Here is a 16,925-nt window from a genome sequence, read left to right on the forward strand (position 1 = left end):
GCTTTTTTCTTGGTGTCATTTTGTTTGGGGGATTGATCTGCCTTTGTTCTACCTTTCTGCTCTCTGGAAGTGGATGGGGAGGGAGGAGGGAGGCCTGGTGGGGCTGGGTGTTGTCTACTCAACAGTGCTTCCTGGGGAGCCCCAGAACTGGTTTGGACGCTGTGGTGGCTGCTGGGTTAGTGCTGATACTGGTTTATCAGGTGTGGGAGCTTGGCTGTGTCAGTGCAGCAAGGCTGGGGCTGTGTTCAGGAGCAGACCCCACCTCTGGCTTGGGTCAGAGCCAGAGCTGCGGATGTTGGGGTGAGGAGGAGCAAGCTGGGGCTTGCTGGGGAGGGAGAGGTGATGCTGGTGTCTGCCAGGGAGAGGAGCAGTGTGAGATGGGGCTGGGTTCTGAGTCATCTCCTGTCAGGGTGGGGGATGCATCTGATCAGATCCTCCTGGAGCCCCTGCTGAACCCAAGAGGTAGAGGTGAGCAAGGGGGAGGCAAAGAGCCACAGAGGGAGAATGGTCCCGTTGTGCCTTGTAGCTCATCTGAAATAGCCTGAGCAGAGCCCTGGGGACTTAGGCTGTGGGTCACTGTCCTGAATCACCACATAAGTAAGAGCTCAAAACCCACTTTGCTGTTCTCAGCATCCATTGGAACTCTTCTCTTTAAAAGATTCCCATTGGACATCTTTCAGCTGTAGGTCGTTGGAGGCCTCTTCACTCCCAATCCTGTCTGAATGAAATGATGGGTTTAAAAGGCAGCTCTGCTTCTAACAAAGCAATGTGCATCCACAGCTGGAATTGGCAATCAGCTAATTGGGTCACATTGTGGACTGACTGCTTGGACAAAGAGGAAGCAGGGAAGGGAAAGACAAGTGATTAATTTGTGGGTGGAAATGGGTAGAAGGACCCAGCAAATGGGTTTTGGTTGTGATTTAGGTAAAGGAATTGGGGTGAGGAGGGACATGTGCTGGGATGTGGGGAGAAGAGCAGTCCCAGCCCTGCTGATGAGGTCACTTGTCTGTGATGTAACACTTCCCAGTGCCAGGAACACATCTGCAAAGGGCTCGAGATGGTTCCTGTCTGAGCAAAATGGGAGCAGGATGTCAGGAAGCTGCTGCAGTGAGTTCAGGCCTCTGCCTGCTCTCCTTGGAGCTGATTCAGGCCTTGCTGCTGCAGGAGTTGAGGCTGATCAGGACCCCTCTGAGGCCAGCAAAGAGAGAAGGGCCTTTAGCTGGATGTGGTACCTAAGGAATCCTTGTGAACTGCATTTGGCTCTTTGTGCTCTTCCACTTTGTCCCAGAGAACCTGGTGGGTTTTCCTTTAACCAGAGGAGTTGCCCTGTGGATGGGCTGTGTCACTTGGAGAGGGAGAGGAGATGCAGCTTTCAAGTGCCAGGGAAGCATCAAAGCCCTGCAGGTTAGAGCTGGAGGCTGCAATGGCTTAGGGGCATGCTTTTGGGGTGTGCTGCTGAGCTTGTGACTGTTGTCACCCTGGTGAGGAGCAGCACCATCACCATCACCGAGGAGCAGCACCATCACCATCACCATCACCATCACCACAGATAGGAGTGACTTTCCCAGCTCCTGCTGAGCAATTTGAGGCTGTCAGATTGCAGCAGGCACAGACCACAGGAAGGGAACAACAAACCCACACCAGCATCACCTCCAGCGCAGGGAAGGACGTTGGTGGTGACATCCTCCCTAGGCTCCTGTGCAGTGGTGCTGCTGCTGCCTCTGCTGTCAATGTCAGCAGGGGGAGGGGATCTCTTCCTTGAGTGCTTTGGTTCTGGCAGTGCCTGCGATGTTTGAGCTGTCACAACAGGGAAGGTTCCCAAGGAAGCTGCTCTCAGAACAGGAGCTGGCTGGGTGCCTGCTGTTTGCAGCTCTGCCATGAGCTGGGGTGGGAAGGGGAGGTAACTGCATCCCAGCATGGTGGTGCTGGGCTTCCACAGACCCACATGGGTGCTGCTCTGGTGGACTCCCCTTCAGGAAGACCTCTGTGTGCTGGCACCTGCACTGAGCAGGCAAACATCCTCAGTGTCCTGAGGATGCTCTGGCCCAACGGGAGGCAGAGCTGCATCCTGGCAGACAACGGTGGCAAGTTGCTGGCAGAAGTGGGAGTGAAACCTTTTGTTTCTCACATGAGAGATTGCAGAGGCAACGATGATGGCAGCATTCCTGCTCCCTGCATCGATCCAGCCTCGGCAGCAGGCGCCAGAGCTGCAATCAAAAGCCCGACCTTTCATTTTATGCATGGGGAACTTCTTACCTGCTCTCCCCTCCCTGTCGTGTCCACTCCCCCCCCCCCCCCCCCCCCCCCCCCCCCCGCAGTTCCTTTCCCAACTGCAGCTATTTCTCCCTGCTGACTTCAGGTGTTTTGTATTCTGCTTCAATCAATAGGCACAGAGCAGCAGCAGCTCCCCAGTTGTCACTAGGAAGACCCTGCTGGCAGCTACAGTGGTGCTGGGGATGGAGAGCCCTTCTGCTGGCCTGACACACACAGAGCAGTGCAGTACAGGAGTGCTGCAGTGGTCTGTGCTATGATCCCTGTCATTCCAGCCTCAGGAAGTGCTCCAGCAGCTGCCTTTGCCTTCCTGCCCTTGGCTGAGCAGGGAATGAGCTGAACTGCCCCTGCCCATGCGCTGAGGCTGCACTGCAGGGAGACGTGTCCTGCCGTGGCTGTTGGCATTGTCCTTGCTGCATGGCTGTGCCAAGGGAGCTGCTCCCTGCTGAGCAGCCTCCGAAACGCAGGCAGGAAGAGCGGATCCGTTGCCTAATCCGAGGATGGTGCCAGGCCCACAGGAGCTGATGTGAACATTGGCCCCGTTCATGGGGTTTTAACAGCCTCTGATATTTGTGTTAGCCCCAAGCAAATCAATGTAAGGATTTTTCCTCATCGAACAGAAAGTGTCCACTTGAAATACAAACAATTTGTGTGTGCATCTTCCAGCCCAAGTGCCACAATGGGAAGTGTCTATTAGGAGCCATGGCTGTGTGCTTGAGTGCCTGCCTTTCCTTAGCATTCTCTCCTTTGGCACTGCACTGGTTTGTGCATTCCCTCACCCTCCCATTCCCAGGAGCACAATCACAGGCTCTTGATCCATTCTTGATGCAGTGACAGGTCCTGCTGTGTGATGCCCACGGACCTGGGGCACACTCATGGCTCTGCTTCCACCCAGCAGCTCCTTCCCTCTTGGAAGGGTTATCCTAAAGTGTGGGCTAGACTAGGAAATAAGGTGGGATGTTAGGAAATGTAATCTGCAGTGTGTTACTAAGCCGGTTGGGTTGAAGCCTGGATACTCCTACAACATGCATAGTGTGTATTGAGGGCACACAGGCCACCTCTGGACTGACAGCCAGCCCTTCCTACTGCCATTCCACAGCTCCACAGTGGCATCCCCTTGAGGCTTTCAAGCTGGAAGCTTCACTGGTATCTAATGCAGCCTCAGAACAGCACCTGCAGGGATGAACGGGCAAGGGTGGACTTGGTTTCATCATTGAGCAAAGGCAGGTATGGGAAAGCAGAGAGAATTCCTGACGGAAGGAGCAGCCTGGGAGCCCGGCCACATGTGGGATCCAGCCAAGGGGAGCAGAACCCTAATGCTGCGAACACCCCAACTGGGATGGAGATGGGCTCTGTGCGAGGAGGGCAGGAGCTGAGGAGCACAGGGCTGGATGAGAGCAGGGATCGTCATAGAACCATAGAACAGTTTGGGTTGGAAAGGACCTTCAGATCACCCAGTTCCAACCCCTGCCATGGGCAGGGACACCTCACACTAAACCAGGTCACCCAAGGCTTCATCCAGCCTGGCCTTGAACACTGCCAGGGATGGAGCATTCACAACCTCCCTGGGCAACCCATTCCAGTGCCTCAGCACCCTCACAGTAACAAACTTCTTCCTTAGATCCCATCTAAACCTCTGCTGTTTTAACCCATCACCCCTTGTCCTATTACTACAGTCCCTGATGCAGAGCCCCTCTCCAGCATCCTTGTAGCCCCTTCAGACACTGGAAGCTGCTCTGAGGTCTCTCCACAGTTTCTCTTCCCCAGGCTCAACAGCCCCAATGTTCTCAGCCTGGCTCCATACAGGAGCTGCTCCAGCCCCTGAGCATCCTCATGGCCTCCTCTGGCCTTCCTCCACCAGCTCCATGTCCTGATGCTGAGGACACCAGCACCCAGTGAGGTCCCACAGCAGCAGAGGGACAGGATCAGCTCCTGCTGCTCACGCTCCCCCGGATCCGGTTCTGTGTCCGTGGGGGTGACTCCTGCACCAACCCCCGCTCCCTGCGCGCGTCCAACCGGTAACACCGGGGGGGGGGTCCCCGGTCCCGCACTTCCTGGTTCAGGCCGTGCCCGCAGCGAGCGCCGTCCCCAGGAAGTGACGGCCCCGGGCGGGCAGGGCCGGGCCGGGCATGGCGGAAGCGGAGGCCAAGATGAAGCAGTTGTGCGGCGGGGCCGGGGCCGGGCCGGAGGCGGAGCGCGGCCGCTTCCCGTACTGCGTGGTGTGGACCCCGATCCCTGTCCTCACGTGAGAGCGGGGCCGTCACCGGGGCAACCGGGAGGGGGCTGCGGGAGCGAGCGGGGATCGGTGCGCGTCCCCGGCATGGGGGAGGCGGCGGTTGGGGAGGAGATGGGTGAGGATGCAATGGGTGAGGAGGTGATGGGTAAGGATGCGGTGGGTGACAGTGCAATGGGTAAGGATGCGATGGGTGAGGATGCGATGGGTGAGGATACGGTGGGTGAGGATGCAATGGGTGAGGATGCGGTGGGTGAGGATGCGATGGGTGAGGATGCAATGGGTGAGGATGCGGTGGGTGAGGATGCGGTGGGTGAGGATACGATGGGTGAGGATGCAATGGGTAAGGATGCGGTGGGTGAGGATACGGTGGGTGAGGAGGTGATGGATAAGGATGCGGTGGGTGACAGTGCAATGGGTAAGGATGCGATGGGTGAGGATACGGTGGGTGAGGATGCAATGGGTAAGGATGCGATGGGTGAGGATACGGTGGGTGAGGATGCAATGGGTGAGGATGCGGTGGGTGAGGATGCAATGGGTGAGGATGCGGTGGGTGAGGATGCGATGGGTAACGATGCGATGCGGCTTGGGAAGCTCCAGAACTTCCCAGCTTTCCTCAGGCCGTGGGATAAATCGGGTGTCAAACGCGGCTTTGGGAATGCAGAGGCTCCAGTTTGTCCTTCCTCTTCCCCTCCGGTGCCAAGGAGGTGATGGGGTTGGCTGAGCCAGAGTGGAAAGTCAGGTGCAGGACACAGAGTGTGGGTGTCAAGGTGGGGAATGGCTCTGTTAAACCTGCTTGGGAGGGGAAGCTGCCGCTTCCCTGTTGGTGTTTCCCATCCAGCCACAAACCGGCTTTGGTTTTCCCACCTTGGTCTTCTTTTCCAAAGCTTTTATCCTTATTTCCTGCTGTGACTGCTGAAGAGAGTGTCCTGCTGTCATTCACATGGCATGGTATCTATGGATTCATCCCCTGATGAACAGGGACACCTTCCTCTTGATGCGGTTTTGCAGCAGGAACGTCAGTGTTATCCTCAATAACAGCTGTTTTCTCCCTCTGACGCTTCCTGGCATCCTTGGAGACTTGGGAGTTAGGAGAAGGAAGACGTGTCCCCTTGAAGTGCTGTAACAGTTATATCCAGCCATGCTTCTGGCTGATAGACCCTGGCACAGGTGGGGAGGAGGAAGTCTGAAACACCAGGATCATTTAGGGGAGGGAATGCTGTTCCTGGAGCCAGGATCCCTGGTTTCTGCCCGGGGTGCTTACATATGGTTTGCAGTGCAAGCCCTCAGCCATGTATCATGTGTTAACCGGGTCTGTCTGTGCTGTGCCATGCGGTTGTGTGCCCTCAGTGTGATCAGGGGGCAGTACCCCCGGTGATGGTTGTTTCCTGCCTCCACAGATGGCTATTCCCAATCATCGGCCACATGGGGATCTGCACATCCACTGGAGTCATTCGGGACTTTGCGGGGCCATACTTTGTGTCAGTGAGTACATGAGGGATGCTCCGTGGGTGAATGATGGATGCAGGTGCTCAGGCAGGAGCTGTGCTTGAGCAGCTCCTCAGCTTCACTGGGGTAGTTACAGTAATGGGAGCAGTAGAAGCTGCCTTCCAAGCTCCTCAGTGTAGTCACAGTCGTGCTGCTTGGCACCAGGTGTGTGCTAATCCTCTAAGCTGCTTTGTAGTCCAGTGCACTTTAACAGTAAGGTTATAGTGCAGTGGATTTTAAGAGTAAGGGAGTTTTAATGTGGGATAATGAACACTGAATAATTTGGGACATTTAACAAAGTACTAACAGTTGAAAACAAGGAAAAGTTAGGGAACAAAGTATTTCTGCCACAAAGCTGGATGGTGTCACCATGTCTAGAGCATAAATGTGCTTGTGCCCAGGAGTATGAAAGCAACTGAAACCTAAATCCAGACACACAAGTAAGAGGCTGCTGAGGCTCTGAGTGGTGGTGGGCTGGGACATGGGCTTCCAGCAAGAGGCATGTCATGGATCTTGTGCTGCCTTCTATCCTCTTGAGACCGTTTTACTCTTTTCTAGGAAGACAACATGGCATTTGGGAAGCCAGTGAAGTAAGTGCTGCTGTTGGTTCTTACCGAGCTAACCTGCTGAAGGTAATGGGTTCTGGGGGCAGAAGGAGAGGTGCCTGGGTGCTGTGTGCCTGTCAGAGCAGGTTTACACTTTGAATGGCCGTCACGTTTCCTGTGCTGGGATGTGAAAGCAGCTCAGAGCTTTGTCTGCAGCACAGAGATTTGAACGTTCTCTCGGCTACAAAGATGCTCCAAGGGCTTGGAGACAGACAGAGAGCTGGGCTGGGGCAGCCTGGACAAGAGAAGGCTCCTGAAGGGGAGACCTGAGAGCAGCTCCAGTGCCTAAAGGGGCTGCAGGAAAGCTGGAGAGGGGCTTGGGACAAGGGATGTAGGGACAGGCCAAGGGGAATGGCTTGAACCTGCCCGAGGGGAGACTGAGCTGAGCTCTTAGGCAGAAGCTGTTCCCTGTGAGGGTGCTGAGGCGCTGGCACAGGGTGCCCAGAGAAGCTGTGGCTGCCCCATCCCTGGCAGTGCTCAAGGCCAGGTTGGACACAGGGGCTTGGAGCAGCTGCTCCAGTGGAAGGGGTCCCTGCTTGTGGCAGGGGTTGGACCTGGAGGAGCTTTAAGGTCCCTTCAACCCAAACCAGGCTGGGATTTGATGATTCTTGAGGCCGTGGATTTGTCTGAAGTTCAGTGAGCATCTTCCTGCTGGGAAGAGCAGGACGTTGTGAAGGTGCAGCAGTGATGCCAAGGGATCTGTTCTCATACTTCCAGGTACTGGAAACTGGATCCCAGCAAAGTGTACTCCACTGGTTCCAATGCCTGGGACACGGCTGTTCACGATGCCTCCGAGGAGTACAAGCACCGGATGGTGAGGCTCTGGTGATGCTGTGCATGGAGGGAAGCCTCAAGAGCAGGGTTCCTAATGCTGTGCCCCTTTCTGTGTTCCAGCACAACCTCTGCTGTGATAACTGCCACTCTCACGTAGCTCTGGCCTTAAACCTGATGAGATACGACAACAGCACCTCATGGAACATGGTGAAGCTTTGCTTCTTCTCCCTGCTCTATGGGAAGTACGTGAGGTGAGTGAGGAGCAGTGTGATTCAGCAGTCACAGGAGCTGCTGCTTTCCTTCTTCCAAGCCCTCTAAAGCTTCAGCCTGTCCTGGGGAGAAGGGAGAACCATCTCTCCCCCACAACATGTGGGGGTGTTGCTGGTGGGTGATGCTGTCACTGCCAGTTCTTAGGAGGAGAACCAAGAGTGCACCAGATGCTGCTCCCAAAATACTGTATCTGGCAGCTCATTTATGGCACTTGGAATGTGGGAAACGCTCACTAAAGCAGAACCCCCCTTGTGTCATCCCTTGGCTGGGGTAGGTCACAGCATAAGGTCACAGCATCACTTGTGTCCAAGGGGTACTGGTTTCTCTTCCCTGTTGTGTTAAATGCAGCAGCAGTCAGCCCCTGTAACAGGGCTTCATGTTTGGTGCTCTTCTGTCCCCGTGCCTGTCTGCAGCCTTGAAAGGTGTTGGTACCTGCCCTGAATTGAAGCTGGAAGGTCCCTTTTGTCTTCCTCTGCTTATCTCCCATGTTGAAACACTTCTCCTCTGTCCTTTTTTGCAGCATAGGGGGATTCGTGAAGACCTGGCTGCCCTTTGTGCTCTTCCTGGGGGTGATTGTGACCGTGGTTCTCACTCTCCATTTGCGGTGATGGCAGCTCCGAGCTCCCCATTCCATGGGCACCCAAAGGAAGAGACTGTGACTGATGCAGCGAGGTGCAGGCCTGGCACTCTGGGAGGAGCTTTCCAGGGAAGGTGGCAGCTCCACTCCATTGTAAACTGCTCCTCTTGAAGCTTCTTTTCCTCCCGTTTCTGTTCTGTTGGTGCATCTCCGGCAGCAGGGCTTCCATGGCTCTCCCTCTTGCTGCAGTCTGGCAGGTAGGAATGCAGCCAGGAGGGATGAGGCAGATGTGGGCACCTTCCTTTCATCACCACATACATCCACAGGGCAAACCCTGCCTCTGCTTCGGGAGCACAGGATGCCCCTTGTCAGGTTCTCTCTGGTTGCTTCCTCTTGGCAGAGGTCATCAGATGCTTCCCCCATCTCCACCAAGGAGCTGTTGATTCCCTGTCGCAGGTTTCCAGGTGGAGGTGTGGGTTCCTCCCAGGGACACCCCATTGCTGACAGGAAGGTGCTGATGCTCCTCTGAGGAACATGGGCAGGGCCAATTCATCCCGTGCTGCTGGGGAGCCCATGGAGGCAGCAGTGTCCATCCAGCAGCTTGGGATGGTGCAGGGCAGGCTGCAGAGCTGGGAGCCTCCTGCTGGGTCCCTTCTAGCTTGTGCCAGAGAACACAGAGCATCCCTGCTTGTCCCTGTGCTCGGAGCAGCTCAGGTTGTTGTTACACTGCTCACCAGACACTTCCCTTCCCTTTGCTGCCTGTCCTTTGTGTGGTGCAGTTACTGAGCCTGCAGAGGTGGCTGGAGCAGCAGGTCCGTGTCTGTGGGAGGCTCAGTGTAGGGGTTTGAAAGCATCCTGAGACCTGGGGCCATCAGAGCTTGACAAGAGGTGAAGGGACTGGACAATACCCATGTTCTGATCGGGTTTTGCAGTGTTAAACTGGGGCCCTGGGTTCCTTGTGACTCATTCCAGGGTGATGCATGAGCTCTGAAGGGCTTTGCAGGACTGGCTTTGATGTGAGGGATGCTGCTCTGGCAGCATCAAGGGGCTGATGGCCCTTTGAAGGCCTGGGTGGGACAGGACAGGTAGTGGGGGGATAGCTCCAGGTCTCCTATGGAGAGGTTCTGGCCTCAGATGCTGCTTTTTGGGGGGCTCTGATGCAGGCAGCCTGTTACAGACGTGTGGCTAAAGGGTGATGTGCAGCTGAGCAGGGCCCCCAGACTGCAGAGGCAAGAAAACAGCCCTCCCAGCTCCTCCAGCCCTATGGGAGGGATGGGAACCCCTTTGACTGCTCCATCCCTGCATTTCCTCAGTCACCCTTCCCCTCAGCATCCCCCCGTGTGTCACCTGGTACTGGCTGTTGAGTGGGTGAGGATGTGCAGACCTCTCTGCATGGATCCGGAGCTGGAGCAGGGGTTGGTGCCTGCTCTGTGCACTCATTCCAAGGCTGTGTGTTGAGCAAGCCCAAGGGCACTGGGCCTGGCACTGAGGAAGCCAAGCTCCTGATCAGACAGAGCCTTGTGATGTGTCTGGGGGTGTCTCCCAGCTCCTCTGCCTCCAGCACCCCAGGAGGAGCCAGTTCAACAGGAGGGGTTGGTCCTTTGCCTCTGCTCTTGTCTCATCCCTCAGTGACCTGCCAAGGATGTGCTCAGAGCCCCTGGCCCCAGGGCTGGAGCCTCTTACACCATAGCAATAACCTCGAGTCAGTGACTCACACGTGGGGTCCAGGTGGTATCAATGTGAGCGTTGCCAAAGCTGAGGCCTGGAGCTGCAGCCGCATTCCCTGCTCCTGGCACTCCCAAAGCCACGTTCGGTGCCATTCCCACCTCCTCCTTTGCTCCTCATGCTTGAACCAGAGCTGGGTTCCAATGGAGACTCCTTGAGCAGCAGCAGATGGGCTGGGAGGAGGGCAGAGTTCTGCAGCCACCCTGCTTCCAGCAGCAGGGATGGAAGGAACAGCATCCAAAGGGAACCCCGAAGCCCAGAGCTGAGGTACCACATGGGGCTGGTGGGTTCTTCCTGTTGCTGTGGGCAGTGTGCTGCTTCCTGTGGGGCAGGTGATGAGGAGCATCCGCTCCCCACAGCTCCCCTCATCTCACCACTGGCTCCTTGCAGTGCCCCTTGCACATGCCACGGTAAAGCTTCCCTCTGCCCCACACCTTCCCTCTGCCCCCCACATTCCCTCTGCCCCCCCACCTTCCCTCTGCCCGTGGTTGTGGGGCAGAGCTCCGGCATCACGGCTGCTCTCCGGTCATTCCCTCTGTTCTGCTCCATGTGGGGCACTGGATCCCTCTGTCAATATTGAAACTGCTTCTGTGCTTTCAGCATCCTGAGGGGGAATAAACTCGTTTCTGTGATGTCTCCGAGTGCTTCCAGGACTCTTCCTCCCCCCAGTGCTCCGCCAGGAGCAGGGTTCATGTTCCTCCTTTCCCATTCCTGCCCTAAGGAATGGGGTCTGGGGACAGGAGGGGCCACAGAGCATCTCTTGGAGCCAGGGATGTGCCACTGTGGTTGGGTTGGGAGGAGCAGGGCCCTGCACTGACCCTGCCAGCACAGGAGTGGGATGTGCAGATCCAGCCCCGTGTTCCCAGCAGGACACCAGTGCCTGGCCTGTGAGCACTGCACTGATGATGCTGCTGCAGCCATGTCTCTATTCCATCCCATAGCCACAAGTCAGAGCTGTGTGGAGTGGGAAGAGCAGCAGGGAATGGGGTTGAGGATAAGGCCCAGGGATGGAACAGAGCAGCCATGTCACAGACACCACCCGGATCCAATCCTGCTCAGCCCCTCCCTCCATCCCAGGCATGCTGCGGGTTACATGGAAGCAGCTGGGATGGTCACACCTGGTTGTTCCCTGAGGCTGGGACGTGCAATCCTGCTCCTCATGCCCTCTCCTACAGCCCAGACTGGGAGGACACTGCTGGGAGCAAGGGAGGAGGCTGGGAAGTGGGATCCATCCCAGTGTGCTGCAGGGAACCGGATCAGAGCCTCATGCCCTCCCCATGGGGTGGTGCAGTGTGACCAACCCCCCTGCTCCTGTGGACTGGGGCTGCTCCAGCACAGGGAGCGGGGCTGGGGGTACCCATGGGATAGGAGATGTGGGGCTGGGTTTACCCATGGGGCAGCCCAGTTCAGCCCATTCCAGTCCAGTTTAGCCCATTCCAGCCCAGTTCAGCCCAGTTCAACCGAGTGCGGCCCAGTTCAGCCCATTCCAGCCCAGTTCAGTGCAGTTCAACCCAGTTCAGCGAGTTCAACCCAATACAACCCAGATCAGCCCATTCCAGCCCAGTTCAGCCCCGTGCACCATGACGTGGTGTGGAGGGGAGCTGAGGGTCTGGCTCCTCTCACCCTGCCTGTGGGGGGGGCTGCACTGGATCCCCATGGTCCATCCCCCCCACCGCAGCTCGCTGTTGCAAGGCAGGACGGTTCCCCCTCCCCCGCCGGCTCCCGGGGAGGTTGGACTGGTTGGACTGGTGCGGGGGGGCCGGATGCAGCACCCTCTGCCGGTGCTGCCGCCTGCACCCACGGCTGGGGGGGGGAACACCCCCGAGCGGGGCCGGGGACCGGAGACCGACGGCGGCATCGTCCCAGTGACACCGGTAACGTGTGTGTGTCCGAACCCCCCCCCCCCCCCCCCCCCGTCCCGGTGACACCGGTAACGTGCGTGTGTGTGTCCGAACCCCCCCGTCCCAGTGACACCGGTAATGTGCGTGTGTCCGAACCCCCTTATCCCAGTGATACCGGTAACGTGCGTGTCCGTGTCCGAACCCCCCCGTCCCGGTGATACCAGTAACGTGCGTGTGTGTCCGAACCCCCCCGTCCCGGTGATACCGGTAACGTGCGTGTCCGTGTCCGAACCCCCCCGGTGCCGGGTGCGGGCAGGGACATGGGGCCGTGTTCCTGGAAGGGGCCACGGGTACTGTGGGCACACAGTGGGATGGGGAAGGGGGTCATGGGGGGCACACAGGGATGTGGGGAGGGGGATTGGGGTGTTCTTGGCAGCGCAATGAGATGTGGTGGGGTGGGATTGGGGGGCCGCTTTGTGGACAGGGACATGGGGGTGCTCCTTAGGAGACACGGGTTGGGATGGGAAGACCCCGGGAGGGGTTTAGGGGGTCTCTACCTATCCCTGTACAGACACACGAGTCCTGCCCCCCAGCACTGGGGACCCCCAGGGCTCAATAAGGGCACCCATGGGGCTGGGACAGGACCCTCTGTAGGGCTGGGGCCGCTGGTGTCCAAGCCCCATGGTGACAGTGGCTGCTTGGAGGGTCCCCAGGGTGCTGGGGGGGGGGGGGAGCAGGACTGATCCTGCCCCACTGCTGCTGCAATATCCTGCCCTCATTGGGCAGCACTTCCCCAGCACCGGGGACAGGAAGGGCAGCAGTGGGGTGATGAACAAGCCCCCCCCGGCACCCAGCACCCTGAGGGCTGTCATGAGCTGAGCCCAGTCTCAGCCCAGTTCGGCCCCAGCACCCTTTAACTGGTGAGGGGACCCGTGGGAAAGCAGCAGGGCCGGAGCAAACACCCTTGGCAAACATGGGCAGATCCTGGCATGGGGCCTGGCAGCAGGAGGAGCTCCCGGAGCTTTCCCATGGGATTGCTCCAGCACCCTCAGTGTGTCCCCACTGGGGTGTTTTAGGGTGCACTGTGTGTTCATGCCAAGCTCTCCTTGTGTCTCTGCAGAGGGTCAGGATGATTCCCACCCCAAAGCATCCCCAGGGTCTCTCTCCAGATGTTGGCATCGCTGGTGCACGCCAGGGGCGCTGAGCGCCCCACACCCCAGCACCCAGCGAGGGCAGCACCCCCGGCTGCCCCCCTGCCCACCATGGAGCTGGGTGCTGAGCTGCTGCTGGACCTGAGCTTCCTGACCGAGGAGGAGCAATGTGCCATAGCCGAGGTGCTGCACCGGGACTGGGTGCTGCGCCAGCGAGAGGAGGGGCGCGTCAGGTGAGGGGGGGCACCCTTGGGGACACCCTGAACCCCCCAGGAGCTGGGGATGGAGGCACCCTCTGAGCTCAGGGTGAAGCATCCCCTCGGGGGATGCTGTTGGGGGCCTCAATCCTGGAGCAGCCCTGGGGGTTCCATCAGGTGATGGGGATGGTGGGGATGGGGGTCGTGGGGATGGGGATGGTGGGGATGGGGATGTTGGGATGGGGATGGTTGGGATGGGGATGTTGGGATGGGGATGGTTGGGATGGGGATGTTGGGATGGGGTCCATGGCAGCAGTGGGGGGGGCCAACGCTGCCTCTGGCCCCAGTGAGCTCCGCAAGTCGATGTCAGACCTGGCTCAGCTGTGGACCCTCACCGGGGACTGGTTCTGTGAGGCCCGTGCCCAGCGCCACCAGCACCATCACTTGGGCTCCGACCTCGTCCGTGCCTCCATCCGGCGCAGGAGGCGGCCCCAAGGTCAGTGATGGATGGGATGAGATAGGGTGGGATGGGATGGGATGGGATGTGGGAACACTGGGGCTGTGTCCGTCCCTCTGAGGTCCCTGATGTCACCCGGAGCAGGGGAGCCGGAGCTTGGCCCAAGCCTGGAGGCCATTGCGGAGCCGCTGGTGGAGGAGAAGGAGGATGATGATGGTGGGGGGGAGCTGGAGGAGAGGTGAGAGTGGGAGCTCCTATGGGTACCCTGGGGAGCCTGGGAGGGGTCTGGGGGTGGGAGCAGAGCCCACGGTGAAGGGGGTGGCTCCGGTGTCTGTCTGCTGTCCTGGTGTCAGTCTGCCCACCATGGGTGTCTGTGGCCCTGCTGACCCCTATGAATGGATGTGGGGCTGGGGGGGAGCTCTTGAGCCTCATGCCTTAATGAGAGAAGCTGATGAAGGTCTTTCCTCACAGGCCCCTTACAGAGGTGCCGGCAGCAGCAGCGCCCCAGGTTGGTACCTGACGCCCTGGTGATGGGCTCAGGGTGCCTGAGTCCCCCTGCTGCCATAGCCCTGGGGCTACGTTGGGGTGTCCCATGGGGTGTCCCATGGGGTGTCCTCAGGGCCGCAGAGGGCAGCAGGCAGGGCAGAGGGGTGCCCATGGTCACCGTGTCTGTGCCATCCCACAGCCCAGCCCCACAGCCCCAGCTCTGACGGGGACCCCGGAGCCGCAGCAGCACAGGGACAGCCCCGGGAGGGAGCAGCACATCCCGGCCCTGCCAGGTACCTGTGATGGGGGCACTGGTGCTGGGCACCGCTCAGCACCCCCTGCCCCTCCCACCCCACAGCATCGCTCCCCTCTTGCCTCTGCTATCCATGGATCCATCCTGCTCCCTTGCAGGTGACACAGCCAATGGGAGACCCTTGGGCACATGCAGCACAGAGGAAGATGAGGAGGAGCTGCACTCTGCGTGCTATGGCCTTGGTGCTGGGGAGGTGGGATGGTGGGACTGGGGGGGTCTATGGGGCTGTATAGGTCTCTATGGCGCTGGGTGCCCTCAGGAGCTCACACTGAGGATGGGCTGCAGGGGGGGGTCCTCACCCCTCTTTGCTTTGCATTGCCAGGGGCTGGGAACCCCCCCAGTGCTGCCCCCACAGAACGGTCATGCACCCCGAAGCAGCCTCCTGAGCACCAGCTCCTCCGTGTCCAGCCTCAGCTCCTCCACGGTATGAGCTGGAGGGGGGTGTATGGGTATGGGTATGTATATGTGTATGTGTATGTGCATGGGTCTGTGTGTGTGCATGTGCATGTGTGTATGTATGTGTGTGTGTATATGCATGTACATGTGCATGTGTACGCACATGTGGGGTCACGTCTCCATCCCCTCTCCCTGTGCCCGCAGCTCAGCAGCAGCCTGATGAGCCTGTACAGTGAGGGGGAGCTGTGCCGGGTGCCGGTGCGGGGCTGGGTGCAGCTGTCCCTGCGCTACGAGCCGGGCAGGCAGGAGCTGCAGGTCCATGTGCTGCGGTGCCGGGAGCTGGCCCAGGCCAGGAAGCAGCGGTCGGACCCGTGAGTGCTGCGGCAGCACCAGGGGGATGCCCATTGGTACCCGGTGCATCCTCACTCCTGCCTCGCTCCAGGTACATCAAGACATACCTGCTGCCAGACAAGTCAAACCGCAGCAAGCGCAAGACCACAGTGCGCAAGAGGAGCTTGGACCCCATCTTCAATGAGACCCTCAAGGTTTGGGGTGTCCCTGGTTCGGGGGGGGTGCATGGTTGTGGGGGGGTGAGCTCACCTGTCTGTGACCCCAACACCAGTACAAGCTGGACAAGAGGGAGCTGCAGGGCCGGACCCTGAACCTCTCGGTGTGGCACCATGACAGCCTGGGCAGGAACCTGTTCCTGGGGGAGGTGGAGATCGCTCTGTGCAGCTGGGACTGGGACAACACCAGCCCCGAGTGGTTCAGCCTCCAGCCACGGGTGAGCCCCAGACCCTCCACCTGCCACCCCCATTCACAGTGCGCCATAACAGCCCCATCCACAGCGCCCCATAACAGCCCCATCCACAGTGCCCCATAACAGCCCCATCCACAGTGCCCCATAACAGCCCATCCACAGTGCCCCATAACAGCCCCATCCACAGCGCCCCATAACAGCCCCATTCACAGTGCCCCATAACAGCCCCATCCACAGTGCCCCATAACAGCCCATCCACAGTGCCCCATAACAGCCCCATCCACAGCGCCCCATAACAGCCCCATTCACAGTGCCCCATAACAGCCCCATCCACAGTGCCCCATAACAGCCCCATCCACAGTGCCCCATAACAGCCCCATCCACAGTGCCCCATAACAGCCCCATCCACAGTGCCCCATAACACCCCCATCCACAGCACCCCATAACAGCCCCATCCTCCCCAGGTGCCTGTCTCCTCCGATGGCCTCGCCAGCCGGGGCAGCCTCAACTTGGCACTGAAGTTCATCCCTGCCGGCTTGGAAGGTGAGAGGTGCCCATGGGTGCTTGGGGGTCGGACACAGCAGGGGACCCCTGACCCCTCTCACCCACAGGAGGGGGGCTGCCCCCCACGGGTGAGCTGCACATCTGGGTGAAGGATGCTCAGAGCCTCGTCCCCCTGCAGAGTGGCACCGTGGATGCCTTTGTGCAGTGGTAAGGGATGAAGGAGCCCTTGGGGTGCACCCATAGGTGCTGGGGTGGGGGGTCCCTCACGCTGCTGTCACCCCAGCTACGTGCTGCCGGATGACTCCAAGGCAAGCAGGCAGAAGACACGGGTGGTGAAGCGGAGCCTCAACCCTCTCTTTAACCACACTATGGTGTACGATGGATTCCAAGCCAAGGACCTGGCCGAGGCCTGCGCCGAGTTCACCCTTTGGCACCACGAAGCCTTTTCCAAGCGCCAGCTTGGTGGCATCCGGCTCAGCCTGGGCACTGGTGAGCAGGGGACGGCTCTGGGTGCCCTCTGTGCCGTGGCAGAGGGGGACACGGTGATCTCTCCATAGGGAGCAGCTATGGGCTACCTGTGGGCTGGATGGACTCCACAGCGGAGGAGCGGGCAGTGTGGGGCCGCCTGCTCCAGCAGCCCGGCCAATGGGTCGAAGCTCTCCTACCTCTCCGGACCAACCTTGTTCCCAGGGCATAGCCTCCAGCCCCACAGCAGGGGCAGAGCTGAGCCTGGAGCATCACAGTGGGGCTGTGCCCTGTGCCCCATCAGCAGCAATGAAGTGGAACCGGAGGGCTCATGTGCTGGCTCTTTATTGCAGTGGGCACCAGACCCTGACTTCTCCCTGCAGTGTGGGGCTGGAGACACCCCCCGCGGGCC

At 59.2% G+C, this 16,925-nt stretch overlaps 2 protein-coding genes across 4 annotated transcripts; both read left to right on the forward strand.

Annotated features, from left to right (window-relative positions):
• Positions 1-4,366: 4,366 nt before the first annotated feature.
• TMEM222 (transmembrane protein 222) lies at positions 4,367-9,587 on the forward strand. Its single transcript, XM_005142214.3, has 6 exons — positions 4,367-4,516; positions 5,905-5,989; positions 6,551-6,582; positions 7,315-7,411; positions 7,492-7,622; positions 8,162-9,587. The coding sequence occupies exons 1-6, from the start codon at positions 4,401-4,403 to the stop codon at positions 8,247-8,249; spliced, it is 549 nt and encodes a 182-aa protein (XP_005142271.1). The 5' UTR covers positions 4,367-4,400; the 3' UTR covers positions 8,250-9,587.
• Positions 9,588-11,682: 2,095 nt separating this feature from the next.
• SYTL1 (synaptotagmin like 1) lies at positions 11,683-16,845 on the forward strand. 3 transcript variants are annotated; one of them, XM_034069424.1, is made up of 15 exons: positions 11,683-11,824; positions 12,905-13,168; positions 13,480-13,628; positions 13,734-13,827; positions 14,061-14,097; positions 14,275-14,368; positions 14,487-14,581; positions 14,711-14,812; positions 14,989-15,155; positions 15,227-15,329; positions 15,407-15,568; positions 16,009-16,087; positions 16,156-16,255; positions 16,332-16,537; positions 16,606-16,845. In XM_034069424.1, the coding sequence occupies exons 2-15, from the start codon at positions 12,954-12,956 to the stop codon at positions 16,743-16,745; spliced, it is 1,743 nt and encodes a 580-aa protein (XP_033925315.1). In that variant the 5' UTR covers positions 11,683-11,824; positions 12,905-12,953; the 3' UTR covers positions 16,746-16,845. The 3 variants fall into 3 exon arrangements, with proteins under 3 accessions (XP_033925315.1, XP_033925314.1, XP_033925316.1); XM_034069423.1 differs by having other exon boundaries at positions 11,684-11,817; XM_034069425.1 differs by lacking the exon at positions 11,683-11,824 and adding an exon at positions 11,948-11,961.
• The last annotated feature ends 80 nt before the right edge of the window (positions 16,846-16,925 follow it).

This window comes from Melopsittacus undulatus, chromosome 14 (assembly GCF_012275295.1).
Source record: "Melopsittacus undulatus isolate bMelUnd1 chromosome 14, bMelUnd1.mat.Z, whole genome shotgun sequence".
Taxonomy (NCBI): domain Eukaryota; kingdom Metazoa; phylum Chordata; class Aves; order Psittaciformes; family Psittaculidae; genus Melopsittacus; species Melopsittacus undulatus.

What these genes read in the sequence shown, in the direction of transcription:
- TMEM222 (XM_005142214.3), top strand. Translation starts at nt 4,401, where the DNA reads ATGGCGGAAGCGGAGGCCAAGATGAAGCAGTTGTGCGGCGGGGCCGGG. An exon ending in CGGGGCCATACTTTGTGTCA is followed by an intron (nt 5,990 to 6,550) that starts GTGAGTACATGA and finishes ACTCTTTTCTAG; the next exon opens with GAAGACAACATGGCATTTGG. An exon ending in CTCTATGGGAAGTACGTGAG is followed by an intron (nt 7,623 to 8,161) that starts GTGAGTGAGGAG and finishes CCTTTTTTGCAG; the next exon opens with CATAGGGGGATTCGTGAAGA.
- SYTL1 (XM_034069424.1), top strand. Translation starts at nt 12,954, where the DNA reads ATGTTGGCATCGCTGGTGCACGCCAGGGGCGCTGAGCGCCCCACACCC. An exon ending in GCACATCCCGGCCCTGCCAG is followed by an intron (nt 14,369 to 14,486) that starts GTACCTGTGATG and finishes GCTCCCTTGCAG; the next exon opens with GTGACACAGCCAATGGGAGA. An exon ending in ATGGCCTTGGTGCTGGGGAG is followed by an intron (nt 14,582 to 14,710) that starts GTGGGATGGTGG and finishes TTGCATTGCCAG; the next exon opens with GGGCTGGGAACCCCCCCAGT.